Below are 23,753 nucleotides of genomic sequence, written 5' to 3'. Positions count from 1 at the left end.
CGGGCCTTGAGTGCTCTGGCGTCAGATGGGTCATGGGTTCAAATCCCACTCCTGCTATGGGCAGCTGTGTGTCCTTGGGCAAGCCACTTCACCTCTCTGGGCCTCAGTTTCTCCATCTGTGAAGGGTTCACTGCGCAGTGTATCCTCGTCCTACTGTCTCTGTGTCAGCTCTGGCGTCAGCGGGCTGGGTCGGCTCGGTGACCCCGGAGAAGTCACTCAACCTCCGTGTCGCTAGTGACGATGCAAGGAGGACGCAGCTGAGCCGTCTGGCACTCCCGGGGCTGGCCCAGGGCTCGGAACCCGGTTTCTCCTGGTGTTACTCTTACGGTTGCCCTTGTCGTCGCCGCCAGCGCGGGACTGGAAAACGGGCGGCAGGGGCCGGCCGCTGAGGTCCCCGCCGCTCCCGGAGGACACGCGCCGCCGCCCGGGCCCCCAGCTGAGCTGTAGGGCCGGGGGGCGACGGGCAGGGCGCGGAGAGGCGCAACACAACGTCCCCGCGCCCCGCGGCAGCAGGAGAGCGGGGCGCCGGGGCGGGGCGGGGCGGGGCGCCGCATCCCCGTGACGCGCCGGCCAACCAGGCGGCGTTGCGGCCCCGGCCCCCTCCGCCGCCTCCTCCCGCCCTCCCGCCGCCGCCGCCGCCGTCGCCAGCAGCCGCCTGCCGCCGGGCCCGTCCGCCCGCCCGCCCGCCGCATGGAGCTCCGCGGCTTCTGCAGCGCCGATGGCTCCGACCCCTTCTGGGTACGTGCTCGGCGGCCGCCCGGGCCGCGCGGGGCCGCCGGGAGGGGGCGGCCGCCGGCTCGGAGGCCGGCCGGCGTGGGGAAGCCCCGGGCGGGGCGGGCCCGCTGAGCCCCCCGGCACCCGCGGTCGCCCGGAGCCGCGTTGCCCCGCTCCGCAGCCATCCCGGGGGTGGGGGTAGGGGGTGCGGGTCCGCGCCGGGTCCCTCGCGGGGGCTGCTGATGCGGGAGGGGGGTGCAAACTTGGGCGGCTCAGTCCCCGGGAAGCGGGGCGAGGGCTTTGCATGTGCCCGGCTCCGGGGCTTTAGGGGAAACGTGGGGGGCCAGAGCCTGGGGGAGAGGGTTTCCTGCTTTGCGGTTGCCCCCTGCAATTGAAAATAACCTTCCGCGGAAGGGGACGCCGGGGATGGGGGCGGGGATGGCGGGCAGCACGGGGGGTTGTCTCCAGGTTAAGTTCTCCTTTGTGGGTTGGGGTTCTCCCCCTTCACAAAGAACGCCCCCTTCCCAAAGGTCTGAGCTGGGAAGAGGCTCGCGGGCTGTGGAAAGGGATGTTTGTCCCCTTCCCGGTTTGCCTCATCAACATGACTCTCCTGTGGTTACGTTTTTTCCTTTTTTCTGTTTTGCTTTTGTTTTTTTTTCCATCTTTTACTTTCTGTCTGCCTCAGTTACTATAGGGGAATTTGGAGAAACAGGGGAAGAATTAGGGAAGTTTGGGGAACAGGCAGGGAAGAAGGTAGGGGTGCTCACCCCTGCCATGTCTCACCTGACCCTTGGGTCAGGTTTGGGTGCCCCCCCCACCTTCCCGAGGATGCCCCGGGTCCTGGTACCTTTGTCATCCCATCTCTGTAATGCGAGGCTCCTCTCTGGGGATGCACGTGGCTTGTACCCTGGCAAGTTTTCCTCTGCGTGTTCACTGCTGCTCCTGGCCCCCGGTCCCGAGTCCACTTTGGGTGGTTTAATCCCCACTGTCTTGGGCTTTAGCTTCCCTGTAATGCGATTTGCCCCTTTGTTTCAGGAGGTCACGTCTGTGTCACACTATCTTGATTCTTGGTAAACACAATAGGCAAATCTGGACAGCTTTTTCACGCTTTGTGTAGGACTCAGGAGAGAAAAACAGCTTTGGCTCTTTGGAGCTGGTGATTAGCATCCAAAAATACCTCCTTGTCCTGTTTTGTGGTTCAGACTGCCTTTGGAGTGTTGAAAACGTCATCCCCGGGGGGCTCCAGGGGAAGACTTTCTTTTGGGGGGTATCAACCAAATACACCTCAGTTTGTCTCCAGTTTTCAGGCCAGTGGGTTCGGAGTTACTCTCCCACTGGAAGTCAGAAAGATGATTTTGCATTCAGGGTTGGGGGGTGCGGCTGGAGAATTGGAGAGCATTTGGAAGGTAGGACTCTGGAAACACCTGTGGAGTGCCGGCTGCCTGTACCAGGTGTAACAGCACCAAGATTATCTCTGCAAAGACCCAGAGGGGGATCTGGTCCAGTGTTGCTGTGAGTTCTGGAGTGTTTGTTTCCTTGTTTATTTCCTTCTCCCAGGTTACACAGTGGGGGAAAAGTAGGCGACCATAAATTAGATTTTGCATCGGGATGTGCTTTATTGATGACAACTGGCTGTCGATGATTAATGAGGTTTTCAAAAGCGGGGTATGTTTCCAGGTGCTCTCTGTGTATGTAGCTTAAGAAGCTCACCCAGGAAAACCACTTGGGTTTTTTTGGCTTTGGACTAATTGCTACAGAAATGATCAGGTGGTGGTTTTGTTTCAGGACGGTAATGGCTGGTCTTCACTGGCAGACCCTCCCTCTTCGCCCAGTCTTTGACCTTGCAGAATTTCCTCTACCTCTTTGCTTCTGGATTCCTGGATGCCCCCGTTTTGGGTGGGGGAGGGGGTGTTAGGGGCCTGGAACTAGAGTTGGAGAGCTGGCCACTGCTGCCTGAAAACTTCCAGGTAGCAGGAGAAACCGAATGGAACAGAAAAAAGGTAGCTTTTGTGTTTTCCAGGGTGGCATACTCAAGGCCCACCTCCCAGCCAATTAAACCATGTGAACTTGGCCAAGCCACTTGACTGTTGTGTGCTCAGGTTCCGCATCTGTAAAATGGGGACAGGTTTCAAAAAAAAAAGGGAGGGGGGCTTTTTAGGGTTATGGTTGTTTGAAGAGAAAATGAGATCACCTGGTAAGAGGCCCAGCCTGTGGCCTGAACAGAATTAAACAGTGCATTTTAAAAAATCATTCTTGCTGAAGATGAAGCTGTTGGTTTCCAGTTGCTTGTCCTTCCTTTGGACTCACTTTTTCTTCAGTTGGTGGGAAAGGGATTGGGCTGCTGTCCCTCCCCCCCCCCCCCACGTATGCCTGGCTTCTCTCTGACCAAGGTCGTGTGTTCAGAAGTTAAAGGGACTGGCCCACGTGAGACTCTTATCAGAGCTTTGTTCCTGGGCCAGTGCCTGCCTCTGAGCTTCAGGAAATGTCCAGAAAAACCAGAACGTGGAAGTAGTCCGTGGTGAGGGTTTCACTGTCTTAATCGCCTTCACGCAGGCAGGTGGTCTGCAGTGAGAGACAAGCAGCTTTGTTCCCCAAATAGGTGCCAAGTTCAGCAACATTTGGCTTGTTTTTTCCATCACCGCTGGCAGGAGGGGGCTGTTTTGTGGTATTTGTATTATGGTTGGGAGAATGGGCCTGGGCCTCTCCTTTGGTGTTAAGTATTAAAAATTACTTATTATGTTGCAGACCCAGTGTCGAAAAATTGCAAAAAAAAAAGTGTCCAAAAGAGGGGGGAAATAAAAAAAAGTAGTAAGCGGTGCAGGGCCTCAGAGGGGGTGCCTGCATCCCCTAGCTTCCAGTCCTGGTCCTGCAGCTCAGGACACAGCTTCTCTGTGTGCCTCAGTTTCCCTATATGGAAAGGTGGGGGGGGATAAGATAATACGAAGAAGCAAAGAGCAGTGATGTAGGAACAAATGAGCAAATCCTTGGCAGGTACTTAAGAGTGTTGCTGCTTGGTATACAGTTAGTGCTCAATAATTGTAAGCGGTCGACACCGGTTGGAATTCTCTAGTTGGTTCTTGCTGCCGCCCCTGCTGTGACTGGCGGTGGGTGGACGTAGCAGAATCCGTATTGCCCTTCATGGAATCCTGCTAGTATTTGACCCTCCGAGCTGCTGTTTGCCTCGGAGAACTCGGTCAATCTCGGACTGTTTGAATCAGCAGCCAAGGGGTGGGAGAACAGGAATATTTTAGAAGCTGTTAGACGTTCCCCCTGGGGTAAGATCTGGCCTTGCAGTCAGTGTAATTTGTCTCTTAATAGCTCCTCCTGGCTTCACAACAGTCTTTGAAGAGCCCAATTTCCACCCTCCCCAAGTCCGCCACCGCCCCCCCCCCCGCCCCCGCCCCCCCGTGAGTTTCCTGTCGGTTTCAGACTCATCCCTTTACCTTCCTCCACCTTCCTGTCTACTTCCCCTTTGTGTGCATCCCTCCTTCCAGTCTCCCCCTCCCTCCCTTTGGGTGGTTAGAGCTGAAAGGGACCCGGGAACGGATGGGATCCTCCCCTCATCCCACTTCCTGCACGAATGTGGGCATCTGGAGGCCCGACTGGGAGCATGAGGGGCCCAAGGTAAGAAGGTGAAAGGGAACCTTTGAGAGGACAGGGCCGGGCAAGAGCTAATACGGGGTTTCCAGGTTGCCTTACTGCTTTGCCCTGTTCTCCGTCCCCCAGCTGGACCGCGTCCATCGGTGATTCTTTTGGGGGTGAATGTGGTGATGGACTCAACTTTTAGGAACTGCGGTCTCCAGCTGGGGGTCGGAGGGGTGTGGGGGTGTGGGGGGGGCAGTGCCCCATCCTAGCCTGTCCCAAACGGAACTTTGGACCCTCCTGATACCAGTTAATACCAGCCTTGTCCTCTGGTGCCCACACGTGCAGCATCCTTGAATCACCCCTCCCCAGCCTCCCATTCCCCATCTCAGCGGTCAGCACAGCCTGTTGCCTTTTTCTTCAAAATGTTTCCAAAATCTGCCGGGAGACTCACTGCCGCCCGCCCTCTCCACCTTTGCCCAGTTGCATTCTGGCCAGAGCCACTGTCGACGGGCCCACTCCAGGATTTGAGCATTCCCTCCATACCGCTTTCCCTGCTTCCATCCTTGACCCCCGGAGTCTCTTCGCAATGCAGCGGCCAGCGGGGGCCTGTTGAAGACACAGGTCGGGGCCCATCCACAACCCCCCACCCCCGACGCTTGACTTCAGACTTGGACTCAGATAGAAGCTGAAAGGCTTAGGCCTGCTAGAGTCTGCAGAATGTGACCTGTCACCTCACTGAGCTCCTTACCTGCTACTTGCAGTCTCGGTTCACTCCTACCACGCTGGTTACTAGACTACCTCAGGGCCTTTGCACTTGCCTGGAATACTTCTTTACCTTCAAATATTTGTTCAGATCCCCTTAGGCAGTTTTTCTCTGACTCCCTGCCACTTCTTTGTTCCCCTAATCCTTTGCATTTCCTCCTCTACCCTTCCCCACCCCAGCCAACCTAATACACAAGATATTTTTACTGATTCTGTTTATTCTCTGTAAACTCTCACCAACAGGTCAACTCCACAGGCCCACTGTTGTTTTGTTTTGTATTTGGCCTGTGTTTATTTATGGCCACAATCCTTGCACTTAGAATGGTGCCTGGGACCTAGTAGGTGCCCAGTAGATACTTGTGGAAGACATAAATGACACAGAACGCTGGCATGGCTTCTGAGCTGGGCTGTAGTCTCTCTGCAGAGGTCTCGAAGGACAGACTAGTCACTCACCTGTCTGGGGAGGCCGGGCTCTCTGGCTTCCACGCTTGACGGCATAGAGTCTACCTTGCAAGGGTCAGCACTGAGACTTGTCCAGGACTCAGTGCCTCAGACACAGTCCAGGCAACGTTTGAATTCGAGTGTGGGAGGTCTAGATCTAGCCCACCGGGGAGCTGGTTTGGCTTTATTTCAGAAGAGGCCTGCGGGCTCCTGTTCGTTGCATTGCCCCCTCCTTCTTATTGTGGCTTCAGTTCTAGAGCCCAGCTTTGGTCGCTTTTTCCTCCTTGTGCTTTCTCCCCTGGCCTGCTTCCTTCACTGAGGGGACTTACCCGGCACCTGTGGCCAGTTAGTTCTACGGGTACCCCCTGCCTCGAAGCCCAAGCTTCTGGTGAAGTGCCTGGGGCCCGTCTGACTCGGTAGCTTGGTGGTGCCAAGACCACCAGTTCCATCAAGGACATGTTGGCTGGTGGGGGGTGGGGATGCAGAAACTAATTGCAGGTGCCTGAGGAATTTGAAACAAATGTCCTGGGTGTCTGTTGGCTCTACGTTTTCATGGTGGGATGAGGTCTAGCTTTTACTATTCTATCTTTTTTTTTTTTTTTTAAAAGATTTTATTTATTTTACTTGACAGAGATCACAAGTAGGCAGAGAGAGAGAGAGGAGGAAGCAGGCACCCTGCCGAGCAGTGAGCCCGACGTGGGGCTCGATCCCAGGACCCTGGGATCATGACCTGAGCCGAAGGCAGAGGCTTTAACCCACTGAGCCACCCAGGCACCCCTTACTATTCTATCTTAATGGTTAGTAAAACTCTAGCCCATCAAAACTTGCCTGAACATTTTGCAAAAAAAAAAAACCAAAAACACAAAAAACCCCCCAAAGTGCTCATAAAAGGGACTGGAATGATGACAAGGGGTTGGAGGACATTCTGAGGCGTGGGCATTCCCCCCCCCTTCCCCCCCGGAAACTGGGACAGTGTCTCTTCTGATGGAGGTATGAAACCGGTTCTTAGCGCTTGAAGGCTGAGAGTGTGGGAGGGGGCCAGGGGGGGATTTGAGGAAGTTGGCTCAGGGGTGGGGTTGGTAGGTGTAGAACACAGTTTGTCAACCTCACCTCTTTGACATCCGGGGCCGCAAATTCTCTGTTGTGCCCTGTGGGCTGTTGAGCGGTGTCCTTGACCTCAATGGACGGGGTGCCGGGAGCATCTCCCCGTGTTGTGACAACACGGATGCCTTCAGACATCGCCGCATGTCCCTTGGGTGTCGAAGTCACAGCACCGTTGGCGTGGAGCAATCTGCAGAACAGATCTGGGGCGAGACTTGCCCTCGACCTTGCATACCACCCCCCCCCCCCCCCCCCCCCCCCCCCCCCGCGAGATTTGAGTCATTGAACTTCTCCTGTAATTAGCTTCCCGGGTGTTGCCTTGGAGAAGCTTAATGAGACCGTAAGGAGGTTAAAGTCGCATTACGTGGAGGAGGAACAGGCTGGCTTTGCCACAAGGTTTTGCCTCTTTACACCCGGGCCCTGTGTTTCTCAGCGCTCCTCCATACTGGCTGGAGGGTGTGATGATGGAGGTTGGAGCAGAAGCGTCAGACCCTCACGTTGAACTCCCCAGGAGAGGTGGACAGTCACAGAGTGGGGGTTCTCCTTAGCTTGAGGTCCCCTTATCATTCATGCCCTGCGGGGAGGTTGCCAAGTCCTGGAAAATGGGTCTAGATGACCGGGGAGGTATTAATTGACATTTTATGGGGCTTTTCCCTTTCTTCTCTGAGACTCTCAGTCCACCTTTTATTGGCCTGTTAGGTGGCTCCTTGGCTGGGGGCGTCCTCCTCTTTGGAGAGCATTTATTTATTTTTCCCGGTACGAAGAACTTCAGAGAGGTCTTTAAAAACACTGGATTTGATCGCTTGTTCTTGCCACAACCCTTTCTTATTCATTTAGTCAGTCTTTTGTGAACTGAGCATCTACTGTGTTCTAGACACTGGAAATGCAGCCACGAATGAGGTAGGTGAGGTGCGTGTGCTCATGCAGCTTACACTTAGGAATGACCGCAACAATTTTGGGTAGTGGTAAGTGCCACAGAGTCACAGACGGGGAGGACCTGGGGATGAGGTACAAGCTATGAAAGAGGGATATCCAGGGTCTAACCTTTACCTGTGATCTGAATGGAGAAGCTGGCCCTCAAAGGACTAGGGGAGGGAAGTAATTAGGGGAAGACAACCGTAAGTGCAAAGGCCCTGGGGTGCTTGGAGTGGTGAGAGTATCAGAGTTTAACTCAAAGGAACTACAGAGCCCATCTCATAAAAATCTTGCCTTCAGCATTCTGCAAAAATGCGTATAGTGCTAATAAAATGGCTTGTGGTAATAATAAGGGCCTAAAAATTCCAAAGAGGAAGCTTGGCGAGGAAATAGAGCCATACTTGAAGAGACGTGGGCTTCTGATCCATTTGTGTTGGAATGAGTCTCAGGTTTTTACAATTAAAGCCAATGCGTATATTTTTTTCTGTGTCTCATCTGTTTCTGAACCGTCGCTGAAAGCCCTTCAGGGTTAGACAAAGTTGGGATTCCCCGCTCCCCAGCTGCCCGTGATTCTCTTCCAGTGGCATTTCATGAGCGGTGAAGGTGACTTGCTTTAAATTGCTAGGAAAATCTTCTTTTAAAACTATAGACGTTGAGGGGCGCCTGGCTGTCTCCGTCAGAAGAGGGTGCGGCTCTTGATTTCAAGGGTTGTGAGTTCGAGGCCCCATCGGGTATAGAGATTACTTAAAAAAAAAAATAGAATCTTAAAACAAAAACAAAAACCAACAAATGAGATGTTGAAATGATCCGGCTGATAGCATGAAGATCTGGCTGTGATTTGATTTGGTTAATTGTGGTTTGATTGTGCTATTATTTTAAAGAAAAGTGAGTAGTGTAGGAGAACACAGAGGGAAAGTAAACGTGTGAGTACATTCCGCCTCCCTCTTTTCCCAGATGTAGCCACTGGTGATAGTTTCTTGGGTTTCCTTCTAGAAGAATGCCAAGCGTATATGCAAATATGTATGAAGGGGTGAGTGGGTACATATATCTTTTTTTCCTCCCTAGATGGGTTCATATCCTAAATAATGTTCTGTGTTTCGCTCCCTACACTTAAAAACCAATGTTGGGTTTTTTTCTATGTTAAGTCCATGCAAATTGAAAGAAAGAGGAAGTAAAACTTGGTTATAAGCGACACATTCTTCTGTTCTATGACTGTGCCGTACATTTACCTCAGTCCCACGTTGGTCACTGTCTGGGTTGGTTGCAGAATTTTGGCCTGATGCACAGCGCTGCCCGGAGTGTTTCTGGGTACTCCTCTTTGCACATATATGCACGTGGATGTAAAATGACTCAGCAGAATAAGTTCCTCCTTGAGGGATGGCTGGCTTGAGGGATCTATGCCTTGAGAACTTGGTGGTTTTGATTGCCCAGTGTGTGCTGTCCACTAATGGACCCAGCAGCATTTATTAAGCACCTCTTGTGTTCCTGGCATTTGAGGCAAGAGTAAGCAAACTGGAAATAGACCAGGTTCACGTTCCTGCCCTGTATTCGTAGAGGATTTTTGTCTGGCTGAGTTAAACCTTGTATTCCAGGGAGTTCTGGCGGGTGAGTGCTCAGTTTCGCTCCCATTTAAAAAAAAAAGATAGAGTTCAGTGTGAAGCAATCTTTGCCTTCTCTGTCATTTTAAAAGAGGTTTGACATCAACAATTTGATGATGTGTGAAGTTTTTTTTTTTTTTTAAGATTTTATTTATTTATTTGACAGAGAGAGATCACAAGTAGGCAGAGAAGCAGGCAGAGAGAGAAGGAAGCAGGCTCCCTGCTGAGCAGAGAGCCCGATGTGGGACTCAATCCCAGAACCCTGGGATCATGACCTGAGCTGAAGGCAGAGGCTTTAACCCACTGAGCCACCCAGGCGCCCCTGATGTGTGAAGTTTTTACTCAAAATTCCATCCTGCTAATGTAGCTCGATTTTTTTTTTCTTTTTTTTACACATAAACTTCCTGGCATCATCTGTTGCCTTATTTACAAAAGCAGCACTCCTTGTTAAAGAAACGTCACAGAGTGGACACCTGCGTGGCTCAGTGGGTTAAGCCGCTGCCTTCGGCTCAGGTCATGATCTCTAGGTCCTGGGATCGAGTCCTACGTTGGACTCTCTGCTCAGCAGGGAGCCTGCTTCCTCCTCTCTCTCTGCCTACTTGTGATCTCTCTCTGTCAAATAAATAAATAAAATCTTAAAAAAAAAAAAGGAAACATCACAGAGATACTTGTTTTGTTGTTTATTTATTTATTTATTTATTTTTAAAGATGTATTTATTTGACACACACACAGAGAGAGAGAGAGAGAGAGAGAGAGATCACAAGTAGTCAGAGAGAGAGGGGGAAGCAGGCTTCCCGTTGAACAGAGAGCCTGATGAGGGACTCGATCCCAGGACCCTGAGATCATGACGCGAGCCGAAGGCAGAGGCTTAACCCACTGAGTCACCCAGGCGCCCCTAATTTTATTTTTTTTATGTTGACTCCTCACCTAGTGTGGGGCTTGAAGTTATGACCCTGAGATCAGGCGTCACAGGCTCTACTCACTGAGCCAGCCAGGTGCCCCCATCCCAGAGATATTTAAAAGTAGTATTAAAAGTAGTAAAAAAAAAAAAAAAAAGAAAAAAAAGTATTAAAATAGTAGGTGGAGCTAAACTGAAGTTGTCTTCCAGGATTTTCTGGGATGATAGAAACGTTTACAAACAAACACGTTTAAATAAAAAGGTTTATATTAAAATCATTGCTCTTTTTATTTTTACTGAACCTATGATTCATGTCAATACATAGAATTTCACTGTTTGCATAATAGGTGATATGTAACATGCTATTTGTTTATTTATTTTTAAAGATTTTATTTATTGATTTGACAGAGATCACAAGCAGGCAGAGAGGCCGGAAGAGAGAGGAGGAAGCAGGCTCCCCGCTGAGCAGAGAGCCCGATGCAGGGCTCGATCTCAGGACCCTGAGATCATGACCTGAGCCGAAGGCAGAGGCTTAACCCATTGAGCCCACATGCCCCGTAACATGCTATTTAATACAACATAGTTTATTTGATAAGGGTCAGCACAGAGGAACATAGGGGAAGGGAGGGGAAGATGGAGTGGAAAGAAACCAGAGAGGGAGACAAACCATGAGAGACTTTTTTTTTTTTTTAAGATTTTATTTATTTGACAGAGATCATAAGTAGGCAGAGAGGCAGGCAGAGAGAGAGAGGAGGAAGCAGGCTCCCCGCCGAGCAGAGAGCCCGATGTGGGGCTGGATCCCAGGACCCTGAGATCAGGACCTGAGCCCAAGGCAGAGGCTTTAACCCACTGAGCCACCCAGGCGCCCCCATGAGAGACTTTGACTCTGGGAAACAAACTGAGGGTTGCTAAAGGGGAGGTGGGTGGAGGAACGGGGTAGCTGGGTGATGGGCATTAAGGAGGCCACGTGATGGGATGAGCACCGGGTGTTACACGCAAGTAATGAATCATTGAACATTACATCAAAAACTAATGATGTACTACATGTTGGCTAATTGAACTTAAATAAAAAACCTACTCATAATTCTTTGATATTCCAAGTTATGTTCGGAATGATATATATAACAAATACATATTTGTTAAAATTAATGCAGCGTTTTTCCCTGTTAATAACCGCTACTTGCATTATTTCCCGTTTTTTTCATTCCTGTGAAGAGTGCTCCAGTAAGCATTCTAGTACATAGGTCAAAATCAGGTAATTTTTTCTTTTCTTTTTTTTTTTTTAGTAAATATTAGCTGGTTGTTTTCCAGGAAGGAGAATATAGCACTTCATTGCCACCGACAACAAATAAGAATTCCTGTTGCTTTACATCCCCCAAGCACTGGGCATCATTGAATTTGTTAATTCAGTGGATTTAAAAAAAAAAAGAAATCTTCTTTTCATCTGCATTTCTCTTTCAGTGAGCATCCCGCAGAGTATCTCCTGGTAATATGTGTGGTTTGTTTTTTTTGGGGGGTGGGGTGGGGTATGTGTGTTCTTTTCCGTGCATCTGTTTTCTGTGTCTTTCCTGCTCATCTTTCCACTGGCTTGCCTTATTTCTGTTAATTTGCAGTAGTTCTTGTCTTGATACATGGGGAATCTTGCCCCTTAGTCAGGCATGTCACAGGTATATTTCTGCAGATTACGGTTTGTTTGCCCGAGTGTTAACATTTGGTTCTTGTCCGGATTTGTGTGTCGTTACTAGCAAGAATGGCGCTGGGCAGCGCAAGACCACACTCGGTTGTCATGTTTCTCATTTCCTGGTGTAAGAATTTTCCCACGCTCCCATAGAACTTTTTAAATTATACAGTGTCACAGCAATCATTTCTTGTATTGGTGGACTATAATTTACATAATTATTACCTATGGTTTGACATTTAGATTGCTGTCTCCTTTCTTTTTTTTTTTTTTCCTTTTAGAGAAAACATTAGAATGAATGTCACATGGAGAGTGCCTATTGCCTTCATCCTTAGAGTATATTCTCAGGAGTGGAGTGAGTGTCTCAGAACGCTTGAAAAGATTTGCCTCCAGCTTGAGCCTTGTTTTTTTTTTAAAGGGGTTGGGTTACTTCACCATTCTAGCACGGTCTAAGGATACCCATTATTATGGTTGCTTTTATTACTGTGGACAAATGATGGGTGCATGTTAGTAACAGCGTCTTTGGTCCCTCCAGTCAGGCTGAGAGGCTCGAGGCCAGTGGCCCAGAGGAAAGTTGGAGCTGTCAGTTGCTGGAAGGGTGATCTGCAAGTTCTGATTTAGTTAGATTATCTAGGAGCCCTTTGAGGAAGCCTCTTCCTCAAGATCGTTAAATCACCAACAAGGTCAAGGAGAAAAGCCACATGGTAGATTACACTCTGTCCACAGACTGCTGTTACAGCATCATGGGGTACTCTCCTCTTTTTTGTCCCACAGAGATCCCTGGGGTCTGGGTGGGCCATGCCACACTCAGTGTTGGGGTCTGGTGGCTCATCTCCAGTTCACTTGCGAGGCTAGATTCATAGGAGCTTGGGTTTGCAAATCGGTCCTGCTGCTTCCCAGCACGTGACCCTGGGCCAGTTCCTTAACTTCTGGGAGCCTCAGTGGACTCATTTGTAAAGGGGGTGACTGTGATTACGTTGTGTGTCTTACATAGCTGTAGGAAAGAGGTAAGGCGCAGAGGATGCCCAGCAGAGCTTGAGCAGACGCTGAGGCTGTGGTTATGGAAGAGGAGGCTGGACAGTAGGGGACAGTGTGGACAGTGGAGGGCAGTGGAGAGGGCATTTCGGAAGTCATGATTCTCTTCTGGGGTATTAGCTCCTTGTAAACCCTGGGCCCAGGCAGGCCTTGGCAGTTGGAAAAGAGCCCAGTCTGACCCCAGGGATTCAGACTTCTGTCCCCAGCCTCTGAGACAATTCAGGTATGTTGGTTCTGTTGTTAACCGGGTGTCTGTGGTGTTTCCTGGGTCTGGGTAAGGCATGCCCGGGTATCAGGTACCAGCTCTGAAATTGGGCTGATGTGTAGAGAAATTCATTTTCCCCATGGCTTTCTTCCCTAGTTTAGAAGTAAGAAGACTTGCTTAAGTATTTAAATTGATGGCATAGGAGTGAAGTTGTGACAGTTCTGAGAGCTGCTGACATATGCATACCTGGAAACTTCCAGGTTTTCTGATACCATAAACATGGCAGTGATTCAATTATTTAAAGGGACTTAGATCAGATCATGATCCCAGGGTCCTGAGATCGAGCCTCGCATCGGGCTCTCTGCTCAGCAGGGAGCCTGCTTCCTTTTCTCTCTCTGCCTGCCTCTCTGCTTGCTTGTGATCTCTCTGTCAAATAAATAAATGAATTAAATCTTAAAAAAAAAAAGAAAGAAACCGTACAGTACGAGTGTAGTAAAAAGTGAAGTCCTCCCTAACGACACTCTTCTGGAGGTCCTCTCTTATTGGCGGATTGCGGTTTTAACTTTTAAATCAGCCTGTTTTCTCCCCTTATGCTAAATAGAGAGCATCTTTTAAAAAAACAAGGATGGGATCCTGTAAAAACATATTCTTCGTTCTTTTGTTTTCACTTACTAGTGCAATCTGGATAGGACCCGTTTTTAATTAACATATTTACTTGATGAAATGTTAACATGAACCTAATTAGGTAATTTGCTAATGATGGTTCCCTCTCAAGGCAGTTGGTCATAGCCTTGTTGTTTTAGCCTCTGTGCAGGGAGCTCCTGGGGAAGTGGGAAGTAAGTGTTGAGTGGGTGGGTGTTGGAGGGGAATGTCGTGGACCCCCTTGCTGAGGTCCAATGCTTATGGGACTGGGCTCTCACCCACGGCTTGTCCCCGGTCTGTGGTCTCTGAGCGTCTCCTGAATAGCCTTGCCCACCTCTACTTACAGGGTAGACAAAGGAAAGTGAGTATTTGGTTTTTTGGTGGGAGTAGGGAGTTGGGAGAGGCACCCACCCCACCGACATACTTAATCACTTCATACTTTCCTTTAAACCAGTTCACTTTTTTAAAAAACCTTAATCAGTGTATCCCAAGCGCGGTGGCCTGTCACTTTAGAACACATGTGGCGGAGTCACAGGGTGGTGGTATTTGTGTATTTATCGAATAGCTAATACTTCGGTCCTTACTAAAATGAAAGAAGAGGGTGTTCTGCAGACCACCCAGATGGGAGACTCTCAGCAACCGGCGTTTTGGGTCCCACCTCCTCCCCACCCCCGGGGACATTTGTCAACGTCTGGACATGTTTTAGGTTATCACACCTGGAGGGAGTGTACTCCCAGCATCCTATGAGTAGACGCTGCTGCCCAAGGCCCAGGGGACCCCCCCCCCCCCCGTCAACAAAGGGTTAACCAGGGCCCGCATGTCACCGTGCCTATGCCTAGGTTGAGAAGCCCTCGCCTGGCTAAGGCCACGTGCTCCAGCATTCTGGGTCTTGTCATGATTTGCTAGCTGGCTCACTCTCTCTCTGTGCAGTTCTGTCTTTTCTGGGTAACTGGTGACCACGTGTGTGTGACATGGTATGCATCCAGCCGTGGCCTGCTGGGGGTTTCAGGCCTGCTCTCACACCTTACGTCAGAGCACCAGTAAACCCATGCGAAGTTTACATGCGGACGTGAATTTGGGATACTGTCCCACCCCGGGACTATATGGATATCCGGGAGAAGGACACGTATGGACCCTGAAGTGGTTGAAATCTGTAACCTTTTTGTCGGGCAAATCCTATTTGAGTGCAGGTTTCCGAAAGCATGCTGTGCTTGCCGAGAGGATCTCTCTCTCTCCCTTTTTTTTTTTAAGATTTTTTTTTATTCTAGAGAGAGTGCGTGAGCATAAGCATGAGGAACAGCAGGGAGAGGGGGAAAGGAGGCTCCCCGCTGAGCAGAGAGCCCCACGCGGGGTTTAATCCCAGGACTCCGGGATCATGACCTGAGCCAAAGGCAGACAGGTGCCCGGAGAGGATTTCTGCTGTGGGGCCAGGCAGAAGCTGTGGCCTGTTGGTGACCGTGCCCACTGGAAAGGGCTGTACTTGGTCAGCTAGGAGATTTTTACTGCCTCCACCCTGCCTGGCTTTGGCAAAAACAGCCTGGCCTGGGGAAGGAATCGTGGAGACAAGAAGGCACCTGTCGGGGGACATGGTCGGATGTGCGCTGGCAGCTTTGCCCGAGCTGGCCTGGTCAGGTAGCTTGACAATTACTGCCCCCCATTAAAGTTAATTGCTGTGTTATGGAGCAGTAGTGAGGAGGTGGGGCGGGCTTGATAGCTGGCTCTCAGGGCGTTTTTTTCAAGATTCCTTCTTGGTTCTGGAAACTTAAGGAAAAGCCTCTGGCCATCCCCAGAGGTGAGCTCGATGAGAGAAGGATCCAGGCTGTCCTGCATTTCATCGACTCCAAAAAGGCCGGCAGTGGCGACATGCATCCCGGTTTTGGAGATGCTGTGCTGTGCACTCGTGGCCAGTGGAAGGTTGGAGGATGCACGGATCAGGGGAAACTGATACCGAAGGGAGATGTGAAGAAACGTGGCATTTATTGTTTTTTTAATTTAAAAAAAATACATATTTGAGATGCGCCTGGGTGGCTCAGTGGGTTAATAAGCCTCTGCCTTCGGCTCAGGTCATGATCCCAGGATCCTGGGATCGAGCCCCACATCGGGCTCTCTGCTCAGCGGGGAGCCTGCCTCCTCCTCTCTCTCTGCCTGCCTCTCTGTCCACTTGTGATCTCTGACTGTCAAATAAATAAATATTAAGTTTTTAAAAAATTAAAAAAAAAACATATTTGAGAGAGAGAGGAAGAGAGTGCTCACAAGCTGGGGGAGGGGCAGCGGCAGAGGGGGGAAGCAGGCTCCCCGCCGAGCAGGGAACCAGATGTGGGACTCTGTCCTAGGACCCCGGAATCATGACCTGAGCTGAAGGCAGACGCTTGACTGACTCAGCCACCCAGGGGCCCCACCATGTTGGTTCTACAATTGATGTATTATGATAGCTTCCAGTCCCCGCCCCCACCACTACTGTGAATTAATCCTTCTATTGCCTTAGGTGTGATGCTGGAGACCCATCCCTGGTGAGTGACACATGTGGCCTCCCTGTTTCATGGGGACTGCGGTCGTGAAGATGCTCAGAGGGACGTAAGAGTACAGGTTGCCAGCATTCCTTCCCTTCAGATCCCGGTTCTGCTGCTTGGTTGCTGTGTGACCTTGGGGGAAGTCCCTTGACTTCTCTGTGCTTTGGTTTTCTTATGTGCAGAATGGGGATGACTGCAGTGCCTCCGTCATAGAGTTGTAATCCTAAAGGAATTTCAAGTATGACCAATGCACTAGCCCCGTTCCTAAGTGCTGTTACTTTTACTATTGCTCATCCCTTGTCATTGTTGAAATCATCGTTGTCATCATCGGTACACAGCAGTCCCTTGTCTGGTCCAAAGGGAAGTCTGAGGATCCTGGAGGATACTGAGATGGGCAAGTACCAGACAGTGATGTGGGTCTAGGTTGTCCTGCCCCCAACACCCACTGTTAACTTTTTCTCCTTCTCTGGGTCACATGGCCTTTGTGGCTCAGGTCAGGGAACCTTTGGACTCTGTGCCTTGGTCTGTAACATGGAGAACAGTAATAGTACCTCTCTTGTCAGAGGTTTGTTTTAGGGATTAGGCAAGATGAGACGTGCACAGTGCTACAGTCTGTAGTGTTCTGGGCTTGGAAGGCTGTGGAGGGCTTGGCGGTGATGGCATCTAAACCTCTCTAGCAAAAATAGCTGCTGTCTTCCCCTTCTGTTTCTTCGGTCAGAACCCTCCCCTAACCCCGCACCGGCTCTTAGGCAGTCCTTACTTGTAGATGGTGTCTTTTCTCTAGTTCTTAGTCTAGAGCGTGGACCCCAGGGGCCAGTGCCGGCCCCTCATTACTGATGGCCTCTCCAGGGCTGGGAGGGACCCCTCACTTGGGTTCGGGACACCCAGGTCATTTTCAGTGGGATCCTCTGCCCCCGTCTGCTTTGCTGTCGGGGAAGCTGCCTGCCTGGGAGCTTCCTGGTTTGGGCTGTGAACGGGCCAGCGTGTCCACATTGCTCCTTTTCTTACTCTTGGAGTTATTTCCTTTGGACCCGTGCCTGTAGCTGGGATTGTTGGTTTTAGGCGAGACGGAGTCTGTGGCTCTTCTTTGCATGTTTCTGGGTTGCGCTTCAGATAAATTTATTCACTCCTCCTTTTGCTTGTCGAACAAATATTGAATGAGTGCCTGCTGTGTGTGGGCACATTAAAAGGACGTGGTCATGCTTCCGGAAGATTCCAGGTCAGCGGGAGAGAGACCCTCTGCAGGAAAATAGTTGAGAGCCTAGACTTCCAGAGCATGTCCTAAGTGTCAGGGAATGTTCTAGACACTCTGTAAGTGCGGTATTTTCATCCTGACAATAAATAACCTATAGAGAAGGGACTGTGGTTATTCGCATCCCAGGCCTGATAAGAAATTGGTGGGAAGAAGCTGGGTGAGACAGAAGAGTAGCGGGAGACCTTCCCGAGCAGGCCATCAGAGGCTAAGGCGGGGGCACCAACATGCCTTGCAGGCCTAGGTTAAGGCAGGTAACCTAGTTAGTATTAACTAACACTCCTGGTGCTTGTGAGTCCCAAACCCTGTTCAAAATGCTTTCCGTTGAACCCTCAAAACAGCCTTATAAAGTTGATGGACCATTGTCCCCATTTTACAGATGGGCCACCTGAGGCCCAGAGAGGTTATGTACCTTGTTGAAGGTCCCAGGGCTCATCTGTAGCAGAGCTGGGATGGAAACGTGGCTGTCTGGCCGGGAGTCCAGGCTCTCAGGCGTGGCACCGTCCTGCCATTGCGAGGGGAGTGTCCCTGTTTTAAAATAGCATTGTGGGTCCTCACGGGTCAGTGGCAATACACAGAAGGACTTCGGGTGGGTCAGAGTGGAGTCATTTCCAGTAGGTTGTGCCAAATGACTCTGGTCCGTCTCTTGAATGGCTTCAGCCTTGTGGCACATGGCATTCTGAGCTATTGTGACCACAGTAACAATGAGGTAGAGGTGGCAGATTCGGCCCCTGGAGGCTACCCTCTCTCCCATCCCAGAGTGTTTGTAGTCTGGGGAGAGGTAGGAGACCAAAAGTCAGAGAGGTGGAGTGACTTCCTCCAAGGCACACAGCCAGGAAGTGCTGGTGATGGGGCTTGAGCCCAGGTGTCTGCGTGGAAAACGGTCCTCCCTTGACACCACCTGCCCCTGGGTCTGTCTCCCCCATGACCCTGTCTGACCTGGACAGGGAGCACGGCAGGCATTTCCGTTCGAAATAGAGAGACCTTGGTGTAGGGAGGGGGGCGAGTTCGGATGTTCTGGGGTGGGGGGCCCGGGGCCGGGGTGTCTCGGGGGACTTCCTGGAGGATGATGGTGGCGTTCCCGGTTTCCTGTTCTGGGTGGTTATCCAGAGGAGGGGCTGAGAAGAGGGAGCCAGAAACTTAACGCTCTCGGTTTCACAATGCCCGGGCGCTTTTGCAACGTGTGGGTGATGCAGCACTTTCCTGGTGGGAATCCCAAGTGGAGCTTTGGTTTTCCTTCGCTTAACTGGCTCAGGCCCTGGCCTGTCATCCTGGGCCTGGTTGTCGCCCAGTCCCCTCCCTGACGCTTTGTTTGATCTGTTGATGGGCACACACACGCGAAGCTTGTCCAGCATCCGCCTTGGAGCCTGCTCTGTGCGCCCCTTCGAACACCATTGCCCTGTGCCCACAACGGCACATCTTGGCCATGGGTTTTGCCTACTTAGGGAAACCTGCCCTGAGCTTCCAAGTGGAAACAGCAGTGACGGTGACCGCCACTCATAGGCCGGTCACCAAGTACCCATCAGGGAGGCATTGGTTGGAGGGGGAGCTGGCCTGCCTGTGTTGACGTCCCTTCCTTCTGCTTCCAGGCTGTGCCACCATGGGCAAGTTGCCTTACCTCTCTGAGCCTTGACTGCTCGCTCTGCAAAATGGGAACATCCTGTGGGAGGATGAAAGTGAAAGAATATAATGTGTCGATGCAGCCCTCACGGGGACTCTGAGAAGCAGGTGTTGTCCTTGCTGTGACGAGGAGGAACTTGAGTTTTCTTCCCCCTCTGCTTAGGAAATTAACCCCCTCGCCCCGTGTGCCCCAGAGATCTCTTGTCATTTATGTGCCACTTTTCAGTGACATTCGGTATTTTTAAAATCCTTTGTCACAGCTCTTCATGTACCCATCCTACCTCTGGCACCAGAGTCTAAGCTTCTTGAAGGCAGGATCCAAAGGTCAATGTTGTGGTTCAACTCCTGTTACAAAGCAGGGCTCAGTAAACATGTTAAATGAATGGACAGGCGGATGGATGGTCTCTGGGGTCACTAGATGTTGGTGGCAGAAGTGGAGCCATGTAGAGAAACTATGAAGACAGTGGGTCTCAGGGCCTCTGGGTGGCTCATTTGGTTAAGCATCTGTGTTCAGGGGCGCCTGGGTGGCTTAGTGGGTTGAGCCTCTGCCTTTGGCTCAGGTCGTGATCTCAGGGTCCTGGGATCGAGCCCCACGTCAGGCTCTCTGCACAGTGGGGAGCCTGCTCCCCACGCCCCTGCCTGCCTCTCTGCCTACTTGTGATGTCTCTCTGTCAAATAAATAAATAAAATCTTAAAAAAAAAAAAAAAAAAAGACAGTGGGTCTCAGCTGGAGTGATTGTGCTCCCCCCCACCAATAGGGACATGAACACTTTCTAGGGACACTTTTGTTGCCATAACCTGGGAGAGAGGATGCTGCTGACATCTGGGGGGGAGCAGAGCCCCAGAGATGCTGGCAGACATCCCGCTGTGCACAGGACAGCCTCACACAAAATTGGCTTCAGGTGTTAGCTGTGCCAAGGGTGAGAAATGTTGGCCTGGGGGACATGTAATCTAGTTACAAGCAACAGAGCAATAAGAAAAGACACTACATTCAAATTTATTTATTTTTTTAACAAATGCAAACGAGTCCTGTGTTGCTGAAGTATTTTCTTACTGGGGTGATGAAGCGGGGTCGGTGTGCAGTTTGTTTTGTGGGGGGGTTAGGTTCTAAGGACAGCATACAGGAGGTGAGAATTCACATAGTTCAACTGACCGTGGGTTTTATTCATCTTTTTTTTTTTTCTTACCCGCTTTTTTGAGATACAATTCACAGACCTTATGATTCATGCATTTAAAGTACAGAATTGGGTGGTTTCTGGGAAAGGTGTGCAAGTGTCCCCGCGGTTGATTTTGGAACATTATTTGTCTTTGTGTCCTTCAGACCTGGGCGGCCATGTGCCTCGGGTGACAGCCGCACGTGTTGGCTGCATGCAGTTTATAGCAGCTTATAGTTCGTGGTGTCTGGTCCCTAACTTTGACAGGGACTTCTGAGTGCCCCCATGTGCCAAGAGCTGCTGCAGGCAGGAGGCAGACGATCCAGGGCCCCTGCCTGGGCATCCACTGTCCCCACAGAGCCAACAGTCCAGGAGAGGAGGGCACCATAGGGAAAAAATCGTGGTTGAGGTAAGTTAGCATCAGGTCAGGTCATGTGAAATTACTGACCTTCATGATTTATTTTTACTATTTTATTTGTTTATTTGACAGACAAAGATCACAAGTAGGCAGAGAGGCAGGCAGAGAGAGAGCTGGGGAAGCAGGCTCCCTGCTGAGCAGAGAGCCCAATGTGGGGCTCAGTCCCAGGACCTTGGGACCATGACCTGAGCCAAAGGCAGAGGCTTTAACCCACTGAGCCACCCAGGTGCCCCAGTTTTCAGTGATTTTTTTTTAAAGATTTATTTTATTTATTTATTTGACAGACAGACATCACAAGTCAGCGAGAGGCAGGCAGAGAGAGAGGAGGAAGCAGGCTCCCCACAGAGCAGAGAGCCCGATGCGGGGCTCGATCCCAGGACCCTGGGATCATGACCCGAGCCAAAGGCAGCGGCTTAATCCACTGAGCCACCCAGGCGCCCCAGTGATTTTTTTTTTTTTAAAGAGAGAAATGTTTTCTTTTCCTTTCTTTTCTTTTTAAAGATTTTATTTATTTATTTGAGTGAGAGAGAGCATGAGAGGAGAGAAGGTCAGAGGGAGAAGCAGACTCCCCATGGAGCTGGGAGCCCGATGCGGGACTCGATCCAGGGACTCCGGGACTGTGACCTGAGCCGAAGGCAGTTGCTTAACCAACTGAGCCACCCAGGTGCCCCCTTTAGCGATTTTCGATCCATGGCCCCGGTTGGCAAACGTTTTCTGGAAGGAGGCAGGTGATAAATAGTTGTGGCTTTGCGGGCCAGGGTGAAATCGAGTGACAGCGCTTGGCGGCAGGCAAATTGTCTGTTTTCCATTTTATATTTAAAATTGTGAAATCCAGGGTTAAGCCGCTGCTTTCGGCTCAGGTCATGATCTCAGGGTCCTTGGATCGAGTCCCGCATCGGGCTCTCTGCTCAGCAGGGAGCCTGCTTCCTCCTCTCTCTCTCTGCCTGCCTCTCTGCCTACTTGTAATCTCTCTCTGTCAAATAAATAAATAAAATCTTTAAAAAAAAAATTGTGAAATCCAATCCTCGTTTGGGGGACAAAGCAGGGGGAGGGTCAGATCTGGCTCATGGGTGGTCGTCTGCCAACGCCTGGCCAGTTGTCTGTTTTTTGTTAGTCACGTGTGTGATACAGAATGCAGTAGATACTGTATTGCATGTTCCATAACATATGGAACATTAGAGTATTAAGATAGTATGTAAAACCTCAAGTAGTATCTGAAATATTTTACGACTGCATGTGAGTGCTCTACTGTAAATGTACGGAGCTCCATGAAGTGGCCATGGGGAAGGGTGGAGGGTGGAGAAGGGGGAGGACTGGTTCTGCTGAGGCCCAAAGGCTGCCTCTGAGTTGAAGCCAGGGCAGTGAGTGGGCAAGGGCTCCAGGCAGGGAGAACAGACTGTGCAAAGGCCCTGAGGCACAGAGTGGTCCAAGAGCAGTGAGTGCGGAGCTTCAGGCAGAGCGTCAGGATTGGGTTGCCGTTTGAACCTATTCCTTTGGCTTCATGGTGGAGGGGAGGCCAGCAACCAGTGAGGAGCCTGGGGAGTAACCCAGGTAACCCAGGTGTGGAATGGATTGAACGAATCCCCTGTCTTCGAGGGGCACACCACTTTTTACTTTTATTATTTCATGAGAATAAAAGGACCCTGTGTTTATCAAAGAGATACCAGAGGCCATGGTGAGGTGTTCTTCAAGCAAATCCATGTGCTGTCACTTCCCTGGTGATTTCTCCACTGTCCACTGTTCGAACCAGTGCCATCCGAGAGAACTAGAATGTAGGCCATGCTGGGAGTTTTAATTGGTTGCCACATTGGGAAAAAAAAAGGCAGGTGAAATGATTTTAATGATCTGGTGTATTTATAAAGATCTATTATTAGAGCATGCATGAGTGGGGGCAGAGGCAAAGGGGGAGAGAATCTCACGACCCGTGAGATCATGACCTGACCTGAAACCAACAGCCAGACGCTCAACCTACTGAGCTCCCCCAGGGACCTGATATATCTTATTTAACTCTGTATAGGCAATATGTTAGCATTTCAACATGTAATTAATGAGATATTATGGGGTTTTTTTACCCTAGGCTAAGTCTTTGGATCCAGCGTGTGTGCGCGTGCGCACACTTGTTAGATCCTGTGTGTGTGTGTGTGTGTGTGTGTGTGTGTGTGTGTGTGTGTGTTTGTGGGTGTGTATTTGTGGGTGTGTGTATGTTCTTTCCTGTCTCCATTTAGTCTAGCCTTGTTTTAACCACTCAGTAGTCCCCCCAGGTGGTTATTCTATTGGACACTAAGTTTAGATGGTTTCTGTTATTTTGTTAAAAATCAAACATTATATAATAATATTTGTAGAGCCAGGGCATCTGAGTGGCTCAGTAGGTTAAGTGTCTGCCTTCAGCTCGAGTCACTATCCAAAGGTCCTGGGATTGAGTCCCGCATTGGTCTCCCTGCTCCGCGGGGAGCCTGCTTCTCCCTCTCCCTCTGCTGTTTCACCTGACTGTGCTCTCTTGTGCGCTCTCTCTGTCAAATAAAATCTTAAAAAAAAAAAAAAAAATCTGTAGAGCTGTAAGTTGCCAGGAATGCATGCTCCTGCATTTAGGAGCATATAGGAGTAACTATATTTAGATTTTTTTCCCCCCAGCCTTATTAAGATATTGACGTATCACATTGGTAAAGTTCAGGTGTGTGACATGATAAGATGGCCTGATAAGCATTTATATTGTAGAACGATTATACAGTAAGGTTAGTTAACACCTCCCTTCCCCACATTATTACCCCCTCCCCTGCCCAGTTCAGTGGTGATAATTTTTTAGATCTACTCTGTAACAGCTTTCAAGTATGTGAAACAGTGTTGTTAACGATCACCACCATGCTGTGAGTTAGATTTCTGGAGCATCTTCATCTTATAACTGGAGGCTTATACCCTTTGACCAAGGTCTCCCGATTTCCCCAGCTCCCTAGCCCCTGGCAAGCACTGTTCTCTGTTTCCAGGAGTTCAGTGTTTTAATCTTTTACATTTTTATTTATTTTTTATTTTTAAAGATTTTATTTATTTGAGAGAGAGAGTGCGCATAGGGGAGCACACATGGGGAAGGGGTGTAGGGGGAGGGAGAAGGAGAGAATCTCAAGCAGGCTTCCTGCTGAGCATGGAGCCCCACATGGGGCTCGATCTCATGACCCTGAGATCATACCTGAGCCGAAATCAGGAAGTCAGTCACTCAACCCACTGACCCG

At 50.3% G+C, this 23,753-nt stretch overlaps 1 protein-coding gene and 1 long non-coding RNA gene across 2 annotated transcripts in view; both read left to right on the top strand.

Moving 5' to 3' along the window:
* Positions 1-532: 532 nt before the first annotated feature.
* Positions 533-23,753, top strand: part of ABCC1 (ATP binding cassette subfamily C member 1) — a 127,052-nt gene continuing 103,831 nt past the window's right edge. Inside the window, exon 1 of the mRNA XM_032326777.1 lies at positions 533-738. Within this exon, the coding sequence (XP_032182668.1) occupies positions 691-738 (48 nt within the window). The 5' untranslated portion in view covers positions 533-690. The remainder of the gene's footprint in view (positions 739-23,753) is intronic.
* Positions 828-19,493, top strand: LOC116580487. Its single transcript, XR_004281672.1, has 3 exons — positions 828-3,452; positions 6,433-6,434; positions 19,472-19,493. It is a non-coding gene; the product is annotated as an uncharacterized LOC116580487 (long non-coding RNA).

The sequence above is a fragment of the Mustela erminea genome, chromosome 20 (genome assembly GCF_009829155.1).
Source record: "Mustela erminea isolate mMusErm1 chromosome 20, mMusErm1.Pri, whole genome shotgun sequence".
In the NCBI taxonomy this organism is placed as follows: Eukaryota; Metazoa; Chordata; class Mammalia; order Carnivora; family Mustelidae; genus Mustela; species Mustela erminea.
Note: the sequence above shows the minus strand (reverse complement) of the source record. Positions and strands in the feature narration are given on the sequence as shown.